The 17,843-nt window shown below is 56.4% G+C and overlaps 1 protein-coding gene across 8 annotated transcripts; it reads right to left on the reverse strand.

Annotated features, from left to right (window-relative positions):
• Positions 1 to 1,231: 1,231 nt before the first annotated feature.
• Positions 1,232 to 17,795, reverse strand: Tmc6 (transmembrane channel like 6). 8 transcript variants are annotated; one of them, XM_027425539.2, is made up of 21 exons: positions 17,631 to 17,793; positions 16,381 to 16,511; positions 16,106 to 16,224; positions 15,901 to 15,996; positions 12,614 to 12,775; positions 10,821 to 10,926; positions 10,626 to 10,719; positions 10,209 to 10,466; positions 9,674 to 9,849; positions 8,470 to 8,614; positions 7,518 to 7,673; positions 7,096 to 7,247; positions 6,823 to 7,002; positions 5,546 to 5,638; positions 5,323 to 5,398; positions 4,492 to 4,625; positions 4,210 to 4,386; positions 4,028 to 4,106; positions 2,829 to 2,899; positions 1,599 to 1,718; positions 1,356 to 1,497 (listed from the first exon to the last, which is right to left on the reverse strand). In XM_027425539.2, the coding sequence occupies exons 2-20, from the start codon at positions 16,434 to 16,436 to the stop codon at positions 1,619 to 1,621; spliced, it is 2,430 nt and encodes an 809-aa protein (XP_027281340.1). In that variant the 5' UTR covers positions 16,437 to 16,511; positions 17,631 to 17,793; the 3' UTR covers positions 1,356 to 1,497; positions 1,599 to 1,618. The 8 variants fall into 8 exon arrangements, with proteins under 8 accessions (XP_035303194.1, XP_035303193.1, XP_035303199.1 ...); XM_035447305.1 differs by having other exon boundaries at positions 1,358 to 1,493; XM_035447303.1 differs by lacking the exons at positions 1,599 to 1,718; positions 4,028 to 4,106 and adding an exon at positions 16,598 to 16,680 and having other exon boundaries at positions 1,232 to 1,497; positions 17,631 to 17,795.
• Between the last annotated feature and the right edge of the window lie 48 nt (positions 17,796 to 17,843).

The following is a 17,843-nucleotide window of genomic DNA, read 5'->3' on the forward strand; positions in this document are numbered from 1 at the left end:
TTAGAATCTCCCAGAAACTTAAAATCATAGTGCCTGGCCAGGGTACTCCTTATAAGGATCTCTGGGGCAGCAGAGATACAGGTGGTTTCAGAACCCATGTGCTCACCCCCACCCCCACCCCCATGTAGCCAAGGTCAAGAAGCAGTGGCGACAGCCTGCAATGCCAACATTAGGGAGCTGCAGGTGTGGCACTGGACCAGCAGGTCAGGATTTCAAGGTCATCCTTGGCCAGCATGGATGACATGAGGCACGCACGCACGCACGCACGCGCACACACGCGCACGCACGCACGCACGCACGCACGCACACACACACACACACACACACACACACACACACACACACACACACACACCAGAGTTCTGTTCCCAGGTTCCCAGGTGCAGCGCTACCATCTCAACACAAGTTTGTAGTTTGCAAGTCGAGTTGATTTCATTTGCCAGTTACAGCTAACTCATCCTCCCTCCCTTTCCATGGCTGCAGTACAGCAATGAGGGTGACTTTGTAGTAGAGCCCCTGATGGCTAGTTACAGTGCTTAGCACTCCCAGGTCCCGAGGTGAGGAATGGAGGTAGGAGAGACCAAAGGCATGGGCAGCTGGGGTGCTGACTGCCTCTGCCCCTCAAGGCAGAGTCTGTATCCACTCCACACCTGGATCTGGGCTGACAGAAGACAGTTGCTGGTGATTCTGTGAAACACCCTGGGCATGTTCTTTCCCCTTCTCAGTGGTGTGTGAGACAGAACTGATGACAATCAAAGTCATCCCTCTGACATCTTCATTTAGTACAGAGCCCAGGTTGGTTAGGATATGTGGAGTGCCCACAGGGACTGGAGACACAGAGCATCACCATCCCGCCCAGATCAACCGTGACAGCTTAGAAATTCTGCTGAGATACTCGTTTTAGTGTCACAGAAGCTTTCCATGGGGCTGGTCTTAGGTGTGGCACTGGATCAGCTGGGGAATGACTGGTGCCCAGCACTGCTGGCATGTCCCGACCCAAGGTGACTCCCCGAAAACTACAACTAGTGAGGTGGGGTGCTGTGGCTGCTCAGTCCCAGGAGAGATCTACAGGCTCCTATAGCTCAGCCTACCCAGGGTGTCTCACCGCACACCACCCACCGTAGACTGGGTGCTGTGGGGCCCTCTACTAAGGGGCCTCTCACCCAAAGCATCAAGTCATCCTTTAGGAGTCCTTCCCTAAATCTGCCCTCCTTTTGCCCACACAACATCACCACTGATTGGTTTCTCACCCTGGGCACAGCCAGGCCCTTGGCCCTGAGGGTTCCGTGGAAGGCCTAGTGGGCCCCAAGCACCTGGCAGGAACAGTTGCAAGCTCATTCCAAAACACAAACCCATGTTGCAAAACCCATTTAATCAGAATTAAAAAAAGTTGGGGAAAGGGAAGGTCGGGCCTGGTGGCACGTGCCTTTGATCCCAGTACTTGGCAGGAAGATCTCTGAACCCAAGGCCAGCCAAGGCTGTGTAAATAGATCCTGTCTTTAAAAAGGAAAAAAAAGAAAATTAAAAACCCAGGGGAAGGGAGTCCCAGGTAGAACAGGGTCCCTTGGAGAACCACCACATCCTTGCCCCATCATCACCTCGGGGAGCTTGTGGAAAGTCACTCTACGGCTGTGTCCTGTGGGGACCTCAGGTCCAGGTCTCTGCGTGCAGGGTCATGGTGACTGGGGTTACAAGGTTCCTCCTGGGTTCTGCCAGGCCTGCCAGTAAGGAGCGTCAGGGTAACCCAACCAACGTGAAAGCCCCTCCAGCTCAGTGGATGCTCTTGTGTTCCTAGTGACACATGTCAGGCCTCCGAGGCTGAAGGCTCTATAGCAGCAAAGGCCAGGCTGGCAGAGCCGTACAAAGAACCACCAGGGGATACATTCCAGGAATGATTGCTGGGCCACGTGAACTGGCCACTTTTGTGATCCAAAACTTTGGAGTATCGGCAGCCTTGTGTGGAATGGCTCGAAGTAACAGTCCCCTCAGTAAAGGCCTGTCATCAATTACAGGGACTCAAGGAACACAGCACGTACACCAGGTACACCAGCCACGAGGACCACATGGAGCCAAGGCCCCACTACTAAGGGAAACTGCAGTGTCTACAAGGCACAGAGGCAGGCTGTGTGTCTCTGACCTTGGGTTCCCCTACAAGACAGCCTGAAGGCCATGATGAGTGGTGGATGTTGTGAGATGCCTCCCTGATCTGCAGAGAAGGAGCCCTGATGGCTGCAGCTGAGAACCTACAGACATGGCCTGGGGGAACAAGCCTCAGACTGCTGGGGATGGGTGGACCTCCGTGTGGGCATGCACCACTCAGCTGGGAGAAATTCTGTTGTCAAGGTCACTATAAAACTGGTCTGTGGAATGTTGGCTGTGGTGGCACATGCCTTTAATCCCAGCACCAGTGAGGCAGACAGACAGTTGGAGCAAGTTCCAAGACAACCAAGGCTGTGTTTAAAAGTACTTGTTGCACTTCCAGAGGACCCAGGTTCAATTCCCAGCACCCACATGGTAGTTTAACTCCAGCTCCAGGGGATCTGATGCCCTCTGACCTCCAGACACGTGTGCACAGACGTACATACATGCAAGCAAAACACCACCCATAACACCTCAGTGATGGCTGAACGTAGCTCTGCATATCCCCGTGGGTGTCCTGAATACACAGCAGCCCCGTCCCAGCTTTAACTGAAGTAGCAGAGCACTGGAGGTAGAGGGGAGGCAAGCCAGGAGCTGACTCCCAGAACCCAACAGTGCCTCATCAAGGAAGCACCACTGCAACAGGGGAGTGCCACTTTACACTGCCCCCCACACACCAGCCTCCTCACCTGCGCCTCCGCTCCCCCGCCTCGTAAACAGAGTGAAGCTTGTTGATGAGGAAGACCTTGTCCTCGCCCTCCTGGAAAGATCAGGGCACAAATGTGAGAAGTCGTCCATCTCTCAGGCCCAGAGTTGGCCTTGTCTAGACTTCTGAGTTCAGCATCACAAGACACAGGGTTAAGAGGCCCACACCTCAGGTCTCAGGGCAGGAGGCAGGGCAGGCGGATCTCCATGAGGGCAGACTGGTCTCTGTAGCAAAATCTAGGCTACGCAGGGCTTTTAGTAAGACTATGTCTCAAAAATCAGAAAAGTGGAAGAGAAAGAAAGAAGCAAGCATATTTGTGTCTCAGCCTAGTAATGAGGTAAAGATGGAAAGTGTCACTGGGAAAGTCTATGATGCAGTCTCAAATTGCCCCTGCCCCGCCTGCCCCTCTTCCCTTCTTCTGTGAGAAAGGGTCTCAAACTGATGCAACTGGAAATGGCCTTGAACCAGACCTCAGTTGCTGCAATCCCAGGTGTGCACCACGCCTGGCTCACAGTCTCCTTAAGTGTTTTGAGTCCTGATCCCTTCTGACGGCCCATGTGCATACATTGGGCCCCAGAGATACCTACGTCCCGACAGTTCGTGTGAGCCCCTTGTTTCCCAAACCCAAACCAGACAGCAGGCTGCCTGCCCACTCCATCCCGACCACTTCATGCCTGTGCTCTCTGCTTAGCCCCAGGCACATGGAAGTGGCTCACACTAATCCCAGTTCCCTATCTCAAAAACAAACCAAGGCTCCGAAAATGATCTGCAGAAAAGCTCCCCAAACCCACAAAGAAGTGGGAGAGCCAACTCCACACACAATCATAAAAAAAAAAAAAAAAAAAAGGGTGGTGGCGCACGCCTTTAATCTCAGCACTCAGGAGGCAGAGGCAGGTGGATCTCTGTGAGTTTCAGGACAGTCAGGGCTACACAGAGACCCTGTCTCAAAACAAAAGATTGGAAATATAGTTCAGTTGGTAAAGGGCTTGCCTAGCATACAGAAGGCCCTGGGTGCAATACCCAGTACCACATGAACAAGACATGGATCAGAAAGCCGAGGTTATCCTCAGGACACAGGACAACGTGGGCTCCAGAGTGAAACCCTATCTCCAAAAGCAACAGAACCAACAAGTGTGCCAAGGGGAACCCCACAAGCTAGGGGCGCAGACGCGTGGCTCTCACATTCCGGATCTGTTCCTTGAGCAGACAGATGACCTTTCGCTGCGCTTTCACCACCTGGATGTTGAGGTAGATGACGGCCCTGAGGAAATGGGGGCTCAGGCTGAAGGCCGATGGCAGGGCCAGAACAGCACAGGGCACTACCTCAGGCCAGCCTCACTGCCACCCACACCTGTAGAACTCACAGCAGCAAGGCTGACACCAGGAAAAGGAAGAAGGTGTTCTCCACCAGGAAGTGGTGCAGCCAGGGCAGCCAGGAGGCCCCAGAGCCGGCACGCTCCAGACGATGCACCCAGACGGTGCCTGCCTCGTACATGGTGTTCAGAGTCCTGAAGGGGCCACAAGTGCTTGAGGGTTTCACCCTGGAGAAGACGGGGGCAAGAAACCCTGAGGCAACAGTCCACAATCAGCAAGGACAAGGCATGACCTGTGTCACCCCAAAGCCAAAGAACCAGTCCCCCACTCACTGCCAGACAGCATAGCAGAGGAAAACAGCGGCGCCCAGGAATGACGGGAAGCAGAGCAGCGTGAGGAAGACGGTGCTCATGTGTGACGCCAGCCAGGGGCGGCGAGGAGCCTGGCAGTTGGCCATCAGGCTTGCCTGGGGACAAAGGCTATGTTTTGTCCAAGACCACCACGCCCTGCCCCCAAACTCCCCCACCGTCATCCACTAAGCCTGACTGGATCTAGAACCACCTAGTAGACAAGCCTCTGGGCACCCCGTGAGCATTCCTAAACCCACCCTGAATGCTGGCGGTGCCATCCCACTAGCTGGGGTCCCAGTCTTCACCTTTGCTCCCTGACTGAGGAAGTCATGTGACCTACTGCCTTTCCTATCACAATGGACTGACTGCCCACCCTCCAAAGGAGCCGGAATAAACCCAGTACAAAGGGGGAGCAAGGGACAGGTGGGCAAGGTTGAGCCCAGGCAGAGACGGTGCTCTGGGTCTACACTGCCCACCTGTATCAGTCTGGTGAGTACCACCCCAGTGTGGAGGACCAGAAGGGGGCCCAGAACCAGTGGAGACCAAGGTGCTGGCTGTCAGCCCCTGAGCACACCAAGTGAGGAGAGGGACCCAGAGTCACTCCCAAGAGACTGGGGAGCCCAGTGCTGTTCATACTCGGCTGCCAAGTGACCCTCTTCTTTCTTTCTTTCTTTTTGTGACAGGGTTTCTCTGTGTAGCCCTGGCTGTCCTGGAACTCACTCTGTAGACCAGACTGGCCTTGAACTCAGACACTGTCTGCCTCTGCCTCCCGACTGCTGGGATTAAAAGTGCCCACCACCGCTCCCAGCTCACCTTCTTGACATAGAACAGGAGCAGCAGCCTGAGCATTTGCACAGCAGGCAGGAGCGGTGAGAACAGGACACCCAGCCTGGGGACCAAGGCAGACAGGGCTGCTAAGCCCAGAGAGTCACCCACCCAGGACCTCTGCCCACCCAGAACCAAAAGACCGCTGCTGTGGCCCAGGGAAGGAAGGCAGTGGCTGACAGCCAGCGGGAGGCAGGTGAGAGACCCTCACCAAGTCAGAGTCTGCCCATAAATCAGGTCCAGAACATTCCGAGCAATGTCAAACTCAGGCTTCTGCCTCTTCAGCTTCTTCTCAGAGATGAGCCTGGACAGAGGAGCCCCTGAGAGACGGGCAGGGGAGACGCTCATCCCCAGGGCACCAGGCAGGGACCACCTGCACCAGTGCAAGCCAGCACCCAGCAAATGTCAGGAGAGACAGTGGTCATCTGGGCCTAGGGGCTGTCACCACAGAAGCAATTCTGAGCCGAGACACCAATCTCAACATAATGCTGTGTGTTGAGGGTGCTCATACAAAACAAACAAACTGGAGTGGGCAAGGTACATGTGTGAGATCCCAGTACTCGGGAGGCTGAGACAGGAGGATTAGGAGCGTAAGGCCAGTCAGGGCTCTGTCTTAGAAAAGACAAAAATAATAAATCCCTATTTTTCCCAGAAGTCAAGAGGCCAAGGCAGCCTGTGCTACACAGTGAGACCGTGTGTCAGGAAACCACACCTCCAGTCTCAGCACTTGGGAGGCAGAGACAGGTGGATTTTTGAGTTCGAGGCCAGCCTGGTCTGTGTAGGGGGCTCCAGGCCAGCTGGGACTACAGAGACCTTATCTTAAAACCAAAACCAAACAAGGACATTTGGGTTGGGTGGCACAGGTCTGTGAACTCAGCTGTTTTGAGAAGGGTTAAGTAAGAGGATTAAAGTTCAAGGCCTACCTAGGCAACTCATCAAGATTTACCTCTAATGAAAAAGAAAGTGTGGGGGGGGTGGGGCTTAAAATGGCTCAGCCCGGAAACATGCTTACTGCCAAACCTAATGGCAGAGTTCAATTCCCAAGACCACCATGGTTAGGAGAGAACTGACCTCCACATTCCCCAGCACACACGCGTACACACGCGTGCACAAAAGGACACACAATAAATAGTGTGTAAGGAAAGTGTGGAAAGGATATCTTGCTTTTCAGCTCTCAATAAAACCACGTATTCTCAAAGGAAAGCACAAAAGGACTCAAGCACTCAAAGCTCTACACCCCACAGCCCTCCACAACGTTTTAAAGGTATCCCTCCCTCTCTTCCTGTCTGAGCAATACTGAAACCTTTTTCCTTTGCAATCGGAAACTACCTGTCATCCTACCGCCCACCATCCTCCTCAGTGTAGGGACCTCTCATGGGGAGGCAGGGGCAGCCTAGCACACATCAGCTGTGCCCCACCTGTCCCTGACTGAGGTGGGTACCAGGAGCCCAGAGGGCAGGGTGGGAGGGCCAGGCGGAGCCTCCTCACCTCCATACCAGCTCCCCAAAAAGGGAATCCAAGAGCGTGAAGATGAAATCCACAACCAGAAAGCGGTACAGTTCCTGGCCCACAAAGTCCTCCCAGCACGGGGCCTGCAGCTTGGCCACCCTGCGGCCCAGCCAGTGATAACAAAGCACACCCAGGACAGCCATCTTCAGGATGAGACTCCTGTGCAGGCAGAGGTTGTGAAGGCTGAGGGGAATGCCGGACAACAGACACTCCAAGAGCCCTTCCCAGCAGCCCACACCCGCAGCCACACACCTACAGATGGCCATGTATACTTCCAACACGGGGGAGTCATGCCTCTCCAGAGTGGCCAGACCACGGAACAGGTAGGAGGCACCCAGATTAAGGACACTGACCACCAAGGGTAGGGCCAGCAGCTCTACCCCCTGGCCATCAGCATCCGGTCTCTATGACGACAGTGAGAGGGTTCAGTCAGAAAAGGCACACCATGCATGGGGACATGTTCACTTCGGCTGTGCTGTGGGAGCGGGCACTATAGGAAGGGTCTAGCTGGCCTGGCAGATGGGAGCAACGTGGCAGGTAGCACCTCCCTCCAAGACACATAGCGAGCCCTAGGCCTCAGTTCCAACCACACAAGAAGCGAGGAGGAGCGTGGGAACCATGGGCCTAGTGGGGTTGTGGGGTTGCGGTCCCAGGACATCCTGTCTTTGGCTTACCTGAATCATGACCTCTGAGAAGGTAAGAACAGCCGCTGCACAGCCCATCGTGGTGCCCAGACACAGCAACCATCCCAGGCCTAGCATGGCAGCCTGCCACAGCTGCCCACATGCGCTCTGGGGCCTCTCTCGAAGTTGCCATTCAGCCAGCAGCTCCTGCAGATGGTACGTGGAGTGTCCCTGTCACTGCATCCCAAGGAGTCACACACCCAACAACACAGGCAGGCTGCCCAAACCCCTCCCTTCCCTAAAGAGGCCCCAGGCCAGGCTCGCTTCTGCTGGGACACAGGGAATGCCCGGTGAGCCCCCCTCCTCATCCCTTCGCCACAGCCTAGTCTCCAGGGATCCTAAGTGCCTAGCCTGTGGCCTTCACCCCATTCTATGGGCATGAATGGCCCCTAGCCAACCAGAGCCCCCCCCGGGGGGGGGGGTGAAGACACCTGTCCCCAGTAGGAACTCCAATGAGTCACAGCACAAAGGTAGAGAATTCCCATGAGGCCCCGGGACCTTGAAGTTTGTACTAAGGGTTTGACCTCAATGCTTCAATCTCCTCTGTTAGTCCTTAGCTCCTGGCTACTTCAAGGTTAAAGGACTATAAAGGGAGCCATTCTTAGCTGTAGCTTACAGGTTCAGGATAGGGGGATAAAGTGCCCCAGAAAGGGACCCGGTCATCCTCCCGGCCCAAGCCTAAACACACCAGAGCAGTTTCTGTAACTCCAGCCCCTTCATGTCCCTAGAGCTCAGGGCTAACGCCACAGAGGCAACGCAACTGAAGCAAGGGTGCAGGAGCATCAGACCTGCCTGGGCACTGTGAGGGAAAGACCACCCAGCCAGAACCTCAACGCCAGCTCGCAGACACCACAACAGCATCCTGAGAGGATCCAGGCCAGGACTGCAGGAGCTGGGTGTCAACACGGTTTCTAGGACCATTCGTGGGCAGGTAGCTGCCTACCTTCAGCTGAGTACAGATGCTGTCCTGCTGGACACGGGAGGCCCGCTTCTGAGTCACCTTGTAGTCCCAGGAGCAGAAGACCGTAAGAGCATGGATGCCTTTGGTGCTGCCAACCCGGTAGCTCTCCCCAAAGGAGTGGGACATGCTAGCAGGCAGTAGAGACAGGCAGGAAGTGAACAATGGGAAGGATGGGTAGACGGGCAGATGAGTGGGTGGGTGGGTAGGTGGGCGGGTGAAGGGGTGAGTGGGTGGGGATGGGTGGGTGGTGGGATGGGTGTTGGGTGGATGGGTGTTGGGTAGATGGGTGTTGGGTGGATGGGTGTTGGGTGGGATGGGTGTTGGGTGGGATGGGTGGTGGGATGGGTGGTGTGGGTGGATGGTGGTGGGATGGGTGGGTGTTGGGTGGATGGGTGGTGGGATGGGTGGATGGGTGGATGGGTGGGATGGGTGGGTGGGTGGGTGGATGGGATGGGAGTGGATGGGTGGTGGATGGGTGGGTGTTGGGTGGGATGGGTGGGTGGTGGGATGGGTGTTGGGTGGATGGGTGTTGGGTAGATGGGTGTTGGGTGGATGGGTGTTGGGTGGGATGGGTGTTGGGTGGGATGGGTGGTGGGATGGGTGGGTGTTGGGTGGATGGTGGTGGGATGGGTGGGTGTTGGGTGGATGGGTGGGTGGGATGGGTGTTGGGTGGATGGGTGTTGGGTAGATGGGTGTTGGGTGGATGGGTGTTGGGTGGGATGGGTGTTGGGTGGGATGGGTGGTGGGATGGGTGGGTGTTGGGTGGATGGTGGTGGGATGGGTGGGTGTTGGGTGGATGGGTGGTGGGATGGGTGGATGGGTGGATGGATATGTGGACAGACTGGTAAATGGGTTAGCAGGCAGGTAGGTGGGCAATGGGTGGATGGACTGACAAGTAGAAGAAAGCACCCACCGAGAACAGGGGAATGCGAGGATGGGTGAGTGGGTAGACAGATGGGCAGGCAGGCTGATGGCTGTGTAGATGAATGAGTGGTCTGAGTGGGAGAAGGGATGAAATATGAGCAGGAGAAAAGCCATCAAGATGAAGAGTTAGTGCATCAGTGGGAACATGGACAGGTAGTCTGGGGAAGTGGTTGGGTGGGCAGACAAGGGGCTAGACAAAGCCAGAGGAGAGTGGATGGAAGTGTGGGGCTCAGAGTGAGGGCCACATGACCAGGGCCATTACCTGTACACCAGAGTGATGCAGGTAATGAAGAAGGCGGCGCCCACCGTGAAGAGGTAGGCCAGCGGCATGTTATAGGGCAGGCTGTCCTGGCCAGTTTCTCGAGGGGAGGCGCATGACTGGCTCAGCGTGGTGTTGCTGTAGTAACCGTAGTACATGACGGTGTGTGTGAAACAGCCCTGTCAGGAGGCCAGATAGAGTCAGGGATGCTCCCCTGCCCGGCCCAGCGGTTCTCAACCTCCCTGATGCTGCGACCCTTTAATTCAGTGCCTCGTGCTGTGGTGACCCCAGCCATAGAATTGTTTTGTTGCTGTGTCATAACTGCAATTTTGCTTCTGTTATGAATCACAATGCATGTGATACTCAGGGTACCTGCTATGCAATCCCCACAGGTTGAGGTCTGCTGCCCTAGCCTATCCTCAGGCCTCCAGAAGGAGAGGAAACCACCCTCAGGGACACCCACAAACAAGCAGGAGCCCACCAGGGAAGCTTGGACAGGACAGGCACAGGAGGGCATAGCAGGAGCTGAAGACCTCACCCTGCCTGTGAGGAGTTCTAGACCAGAGAAGGTAGGGACCAGGCCGGATGGGTCAGGTGGGAAGGCAGCCTGCACACCCACGAGGAAGGCCAGCAGAGGCAGCAACATCAGCGCATTGAAGGCCAACAGGGTCTTGAGGAAGAGGAAGTAGGAGAGGACACTGGAACCAAACTGGCCGCCAATCTGCTTCAGAGCATAGCGCCACGGCCTGGCTGCATACAGTCCTGAAAGCAACACCAGTCCCAGGCTGTGCAGAGCCTGTAGGAACAGCTGCAGGTCAGTCCCAAGGGCTGGGACACCAGGACAGATCATGCACAGTCTGGGTTAGAAATCCCTTGACAGGATAGCAACGGGACAGGGCACCCCCCATCCCAGCCAGCCACACCCACAGCACACCTCCCAACTCAGGGCTCGTACCAGAATGCAGCTGTATCTGAGTCTGCTGCAGGAGAAGGTCCCACCTCGGCCCTTCTGGCCCTGTTGCTTTCCCTTTGGACTCCAGCTTTTCTCTCTGGGGACAGAGACAATGCCTAGATCATATATGCCTAGACTACAGAGGAATGTGGCTGCCTCCTGGCTCAGGGAGGCCAGCTGAGGTCATGGGGCACTCACCGAAGCCAGCGCTTCTCACCCAGGCTCAAGGGCATGTTCCGGATCATGTGGTCTCGCTGGGCCATTGACAGACCTTGAAGCTCCTTCACTAGCAGGCTCCGCTTCTCTGCCCAGAGGAAGAAGGTCCCTCAGTGCCCAGCACCCTTACTGCTGCATACTGACCAGGGCCAACACAGCCCTCTAAGACCCACCCTCTGTCTGACAGCCAAAGCCAGACCCCAGCCAGGAGACCAGACTGTCCTCCAACAGCCCTCTACCCTCACCCATCTACCCCTCGAGCCCAGGGGCCTCTCCTCCCATCGCCACCAGATCCTGACATCCTTGGGGCCAGGACTTCCCAGCTGTGACCAGTCCTTGTAAAGTGGAGGGCAGGGTCTGACCTAATCAAGGTGCCCTGGGACTCAACATAAAGAGTAGGGGGAGGGGGGCTTACTGCAGGAGACATGGCTCAGAGGTTAAGAGCACCGGCTGCTCTTCCAGAGGTCCTGAGTTCAATTCCCAGCAACCACATGGTGGCTCACAACCATCTATAATGTGATCTGATGGCCCCTTCTGGCCTGCAGTGCACACAGAGATGCATGCAGAACACTATATACATAATAAAGAAATTCTCAAAAGAAGTTTCAGGACCCAGCTTCGTTCTCCCTCATCTGAGAGGCCCTAAGCCTGTCACAATAGATGTGCAAAAGTCACAAGGGAATGGGGACAGGCTAGCAGCCATCAACCTGGCAGAATCTAGAATCACCCGAGGATGGCGCCGGGGCATGCCTGTGAGGGTTATGTTGATTATTTTAATCAATGTGGGAAGAGTGGTCCATTGTATCTGTGAACAAGAATGTTCTCTGGACAATATAAAGTGGAGGGCATGAACTGAGCCCCTGCACACAATCATTCTCAACTGTGGGTACCCGTGACCAGCTGCTTCACACTCCTACCACTGTGACAGCCCTGCCACACTGGTCATAGTCTGAGCTGTGAGCCACAGTAAACCCTGGTTCCCTTAAGCTGCTTTTGGCAGAGCATTTTATCACAACAGGAAGAGAAACTGTTGCCACACTTCCCGGCCCCCCAAAACAGGCAGATGCCACCTTCATCGCTACAACCAGTCCATGGGAGGGGTTTCCTAACTCCAAATTTACACATAACAGATCTTCAGAGGCAGGAGGATCTGAGTTCAAGGCCAACCTGGGCAGACCTCGACCCTGTCTTCGTCACCAAGGGCTGGAAACACAGACCAGGGGTAGAGTGTTTGCCTGGGTTGCATCAACAGAGAGGGAAGAGGGGGGCGGGGCGAAGAAGCAAGCGAGAAAAGACCATCAAGAAGGCAGAATACGGCCAGGTGGCAGAGTAGACGGAGAAGCTGGGGAGTCACCAGTACGCAGAACCCATAACACTGTAAAGCACTCCACTGCCACCATCAGAAGCCTCTTCACACCGGCTGCTGCTGCGGCTGAGAATGAAGCCAAGTCTGCTCCAGCCTTGGCGCCTTGGCACTTGCTTCCTCAGCTCCAGTCACTTTCTCCAGGAAGCCTCCTTGGAGCCCCAGGCTGGGCCACTCCCAGGTGGCTCTCCTGCAGTGTCTGCTCTGAGTGTGCTTGTATCTGAGCGTGTCTCCTGCTCTCCCAGCAGGAAGTAAGCTAAGACTGGCTTACAGACCACCATCAATCGTCAGTGATGGATGCTGGAGGTGGGGAGGGGCATACTGGCCCTAGAGGAGACCTTTGCAGCTCACTTCTGATACTCCAGGGGCCTCACAGCCAGGCAACCCTCGGCGAGCTAGTTTATTCACTCACCATCCTCCTCCATGACGGTGTGGTCCAGCTCCAGGTCATACAGACGAAGGCTGGGACGGGCAGAGCGGACCACATTCCCCAGCAGGGGCCGGCTGTTCCTGCGCCGACGGAGCCTCACTGTGCGGTTGTAGTACTGGGAGATGATGGCCCCTCGGCTGCGACCTTGGGAAACAGATGGCAGGGTAGTAGAGGGCAAAGACAGGACCAGCCTCACATCCCTGTCCTGTCCCTCAGAACTTCCCAGGGCTGGGGAAAATCCCTTTACCAGTTTGGTTAGTTTTGTTGGAACCCTGGCTGTCCTAGAACTCTATAGACCAGGCTAGCCTTGAACTCAGAGATCCACCTGCCTCTGCCTCTCCAGTGCTGGCATTAAAGATGTGTGCTACTGAGGATCCAAGATTAACTCAAAAAAAAAAAAAAATCAGTAGTCCCTCCCATATGCAGAAGATCAACAGGATGAGAAAGAAATAGAGAAACATCACCCTTCACAATAGCCACAAGTAACATAAAATATCTTGGGGTAACTCTAACCAAACAGGTGAAAGATCTGTTATGACAAGAACTTTAAGTCTTTGTAGAAAGAAATTGAAGAAGACATCAGAAAATGGAAAGATCTCCCATGCTCTTGGACAGGTAGGATCAACATAGTATAAATAGCAATTGTACCAAAAGCAATCTACAGATTCAATGCAATCCCCAGAAAAATTCTTCACAGACCTTGAAAGAATAATACTCAACTTCATATGGAAAAACAAAACTCCCAGGATAACCAAACAAACATTAAAGGATCATCTGGAGGCATCGCCATCCCTGACTTCAAGCTCTACTATAGAGCTACAGGAAAAACAAAAAAAAAAAAAAAAAAAAAAAAACAAAAAAAAAAAAAAAACAAAAAAAAAACCAAACAACAACACACACACACACACACAAAAAAAAAAAAAAAAAAAAAAAAAAAAAAAACCAGCTTGGTATTGGCATGAAAACAGACATGTGGACCAGGGAATCAAATGGAAAACCCTGATATCAACCCACACACCTATGAACACCTGATTTCTGACAAAAAAGCTAAAGTTATACAATGGAAAAAAGAAAGCATCTTCAACAATGGTGCTGGCATAACTGATGTTGACATGGAGAAGACTGCAGAAAGATGCATGTCTATCGCCACGCACAAAACTCAAGTCCAAATGGATCAAAGACCTCAACATAAATCCAGCCACACTGAACCTTACAGAAGAGAAAGTGGGAAGTAGCCTTGAAACACTGGCACAGGAGACCCGCTTCCTAAATACAACACCAATAACACAGACACTGAGAGCAACAATTGGTAAATGGGGCCTCCTGAAACTGAGAAGCTTCTGTAAGGCAAAGAACACGGTCAGCAAGACAAAACGGCAGCCCACAGACTGGGAAAAGATCTTTACCGACCCCACATCTGACAGAGGGCTGATCTCTAAAATATACAAAGAACTCAAGAAACTAGACATCAAAAGACCAAATAATCCAATTTAAAAAATGGGGTACAGCTCTGAACAGAGAACTCTCAACAGAACAATCTCAAATGGCAGAAAGACAATTAATGAACTGCTCAATATCCTTAGCCATCAGGGAAATGCAAATCAAAACCACTCTGAGGCACCATCTTACTCCTGTCAGAATATTGATGACAGCCTGCACTGGAGAGGATGAGGAGTAAGAGGACTGCTCCACTGCTGGTGGGAGTGGCAACCTGTACAAGCGCTTTGGAAATCAGTGTGGTGGTTTCTCAGAAAATTAGGAATCAGTCTACCCCACAGGACGCACCCTCACATCACAAGGACACCTGCTCAACGATGTTCACAGCAGCATTGTTTGTAATAGCCAGAACCTGGGAACAACCTAGATGCCCCTCAACTGAGGAATGGATGGAGAAAATGTGGTACATTTACACAATGGAGCACTAAAATAATAACAACATCTTGAAATTTGCAGGCAAATGGATGGAACTAGAGGAAACCATCCTGAGTGAGGCAACCCAGACCCAGAAAGACAAATATAATATGTGCTCACTCCTAAGTGGACATTAGACATGAAGCCAAGGACAACCAGCCTACAGTCTACAACCCCAGAGAACCTAGGTAACACGGAGGGCCCTAAGACACACACACACACACACACACAACACACACACACACACACACACACACAGAGGGCAGGGGACGGGGGGGGGGGGAGGAGGAGAGGATGGGAGGGGGGAGGGTAGTGGGGGAAACGCATAGCTCAATAAAAAATCTATTGAGGATAAAAGATAAACAGACTTGTGCTGACACTGGACAGCCCCACCAGCTGTTTTTACCCCGGTGACAAACGCCACCATGCTTAGAATCCAGCAAGGATTCTGGAGTGTGTCACAGAGGATGAGTGTGACGGGAGGGTGAGTATGACACAGGATGGTGAGCGTGTCACAGGACGGTGAGTGTGACAGAGTGAGTGTGACAGGGGGTGAGTGTTACGGGAGGGTGAGTGTGACACAGGAGGGTGAGAGTCACAGGGGTAAGGTAAGCGTGACACAGGACGGTGAGTGTGACACAAGACGGTGAGTGTGACAGAGTGAGTGTGACAGGAGGGGGAGTGTGACACAGGGAGTGTGTCACAGGATGGTGAGTGTGACATAGGACAGTGAGTGTGACAGGAGGGTGAGCGTGTCACAGGACGGAGAGTGTGTCACAGGACGGTGAGCGTGACACAGGACGGTGAGCGTGACACAGGACGGTGAGTGTGACACAGGACGGTGAGTGTGACATAGGACGGTGAGTGTGACAGGAGGGTGAGCGTGTCACAGGAGGGTGAGTGTGTCACAGGATTGTGAGTGTGACACGGGGGTGAGCGTGCCACAGGAGGGTGAGCGTGCCACAGGAGGGTGAGCGTGCCACAGGACGGAGAGTGTGTCACAGGACAGTGAGCATGACACAGGGCGGTGAGTGTGACACAGGACGGTGAGTGTGACATAGGACGGTGAGTGTGACACAGGACAGTGAGTGTGACATAGGACGGTGAGTGTGACAGGAGGGTGAGCGTGTCACAGGACGGTGAGTGTGTCACAGGATTGTGAGTGTGACACGGGGGTGAGCGTGCCACAGGACGGAGAGTGTGTCACAGGTCGGTGAGAGTGACACAGGACGGTGAGCGTGACACAGGACGGTGAGTGTGACACAGGACGGTGAGTGTGACACAGGACGGTGCTGAGCTTCAGCCACGGGGAGGCTGGAGCCCAGAGCCCGCCTTGGGCCGGGGCCGGGCACACTCACCGATGGTGCGGCTCGGCATGCTGGCCAGGACGCGGAGAGTGGCCGAGCTGTGGACCGGGGCACCTGCGGGCCTCGGGAGGGTCTGGCGGCCTCTGCCTAGGAACGAAGGAGACGCTGCCGCTGCGTCACCCGGCCCAGCCCGGCCACCCCAGGCGTGCACCGTGCAAGGCCGATGTCCCAGGCCGAGTGTACGGCCCGCGCTCACCTGCAGCCCCCCGGGGCAGCAGCTCCAGCCCCTCCTCGGCCACCCGCAGGCTCTGCTCCTGAATGAGGCGGTGGAAGGAGTCGTGCACGTCGCTCTCCTCGCAAGGGCTGAGCTCCAGGCTGCCCGGGAGGATGGGTGTGGGAGTCCGCGCCCCAGCCCGCTCCCCGCTCCCCCCTCGTCCTCCTCGTCCTCCTCGTCCTCCTCGTCCACCTCCTCCTCCTCCGGAAGGCGTCACACAGCGGGGGACACCCAGACCACCCGCACCCGGGACTCACTCTGCGTCCCCTGCGGCCTCCGGGACTTCGAGGACTAAAGCCGCGGGCTGCGCCATGGCTGCGGACCCCCCGGCGGCTCTGCAGACCCCAGCTAGAGGCTACACGCGGCCTCCCGACTCCGCAGCGCCCATCTGGGGAGACAAAACCGCTTCCAGTGCCCGGGGGCGCCCGTGCCCGGGGGCGCCCACTCCCGGGGGCACACTCGGGGCGCGCTCACTGCAGCAATCTCCACCCTTCCCGCATCCGCAGCTAAACACCCGGCCAAGCGAGCGCCCCGAGAACTCGCTCAGCAGCCGCCGGCTGTGGGGAGGAAGGGACAGGAAGGAAGGGTGAGGCCGGCCGCAGTCCCCCGGTTTCCTAGATGTCACCGGTCCCGGGATACCGGAGAGAGGTCTGTGAGCACCGCCCCTTCGGGCTCTCAGGGGTCAGGCGTGGCCCTGGGACTCCCTGTGCCCGCCCTGCGACCCCAAGGGCTTCTCTCGCGGGAAGGGCGGCCCGGCCCGGCCCCCGGCCCCGCCCCGGCTGCTCGCCGGGCTCCTGGAAGCCCGCCGGGGCGCTCGTGCCCTCCCCCGGGAGGCTGACTCCCTCCAGCCCCGCCGCGGCGGAGCCCACACAAGCGCCCTTTGTCCCGCGCCGTCACGCGGAGCTTCCTACGGGGCGCATTGTCCTCGAGGGAGGGCGCGGCGGGAAGAGCAGCCCGCCCGTCACCTGATCCCTGCGGGGTGGCCCAGGACGCAGGCCCTGCCCCGTCTGCGAACCCTGCCCGCCGTCACCGACGGAGCTCGCGGTTTCCGGGGCGCCGGCCCCCGGCCCCCGGGCCCCCCGAAACGCGGCTGGCGCCCCCGCTGCGCTGCACAGGACTCAGCAGGGGAGGCCGGCCCGGGGCAGCCGAGCTGGCACCGCCCGCACGCAAAGCAGCCAGGCGAGGTGGCGCCTCCGCGGTTTCAGGTCCCCACCCCCGGGCCGCCTCACCCCTCTTCTCCACCAGGGGCCGGGAGGGCTCCGAGGCTGCGGGCCCGGCCTCGGCTTCCGCTTGGGCCGCAGGGCTCGGTCCGCCTGGGGCCGGCCAGGTGCGCGCAGTTCCGGGACGCGCGCACCGTCCTGCGCCCCGAGCCAGACCGCACAGGCGGGAGCGCCAGCCGGTGTCAATCAAACCCCTGCGTGAGCAGCCCGCCCGCAACCGACCTGCCACCCTGCCACCCTGCACCCGGGCCAGGCGCCCCGCTCCACCCCCCCCACCCCCGGCTCACCTGCGCGCACCCGCCGCGGGGAACCGCAGTCCCCGCTCCGTCCGCAGAAGTCAGTAACAGACAGTAACTAAGGTCCGGGGCCACCTTTGACGTTCCCGGGCCCGCAGCGGGAGGGAGCCTCGCCACCCGCCCATGTGGCAGAGGGCCCGGCGGGGCACGTGACCCCACCCACCAACCCCGCGCGCGCCCGCCCGCCTGCGGGGAGGCCCTGCC

This window comes from Cricetulus griseus, chromosome 7, assembly GCF_003668045.3.
Source record: "Cricetulus griseus strain 17A/GY chromosome 7, alternate assembly CriGri-PICRH-1.0, whole genome shotgun sequence".
NCBI lineage: Eukaryota > Metazoa > Chordata > Mammalia > Rodentia > Cricetidae > Cricetulus > Cricetulus griseus.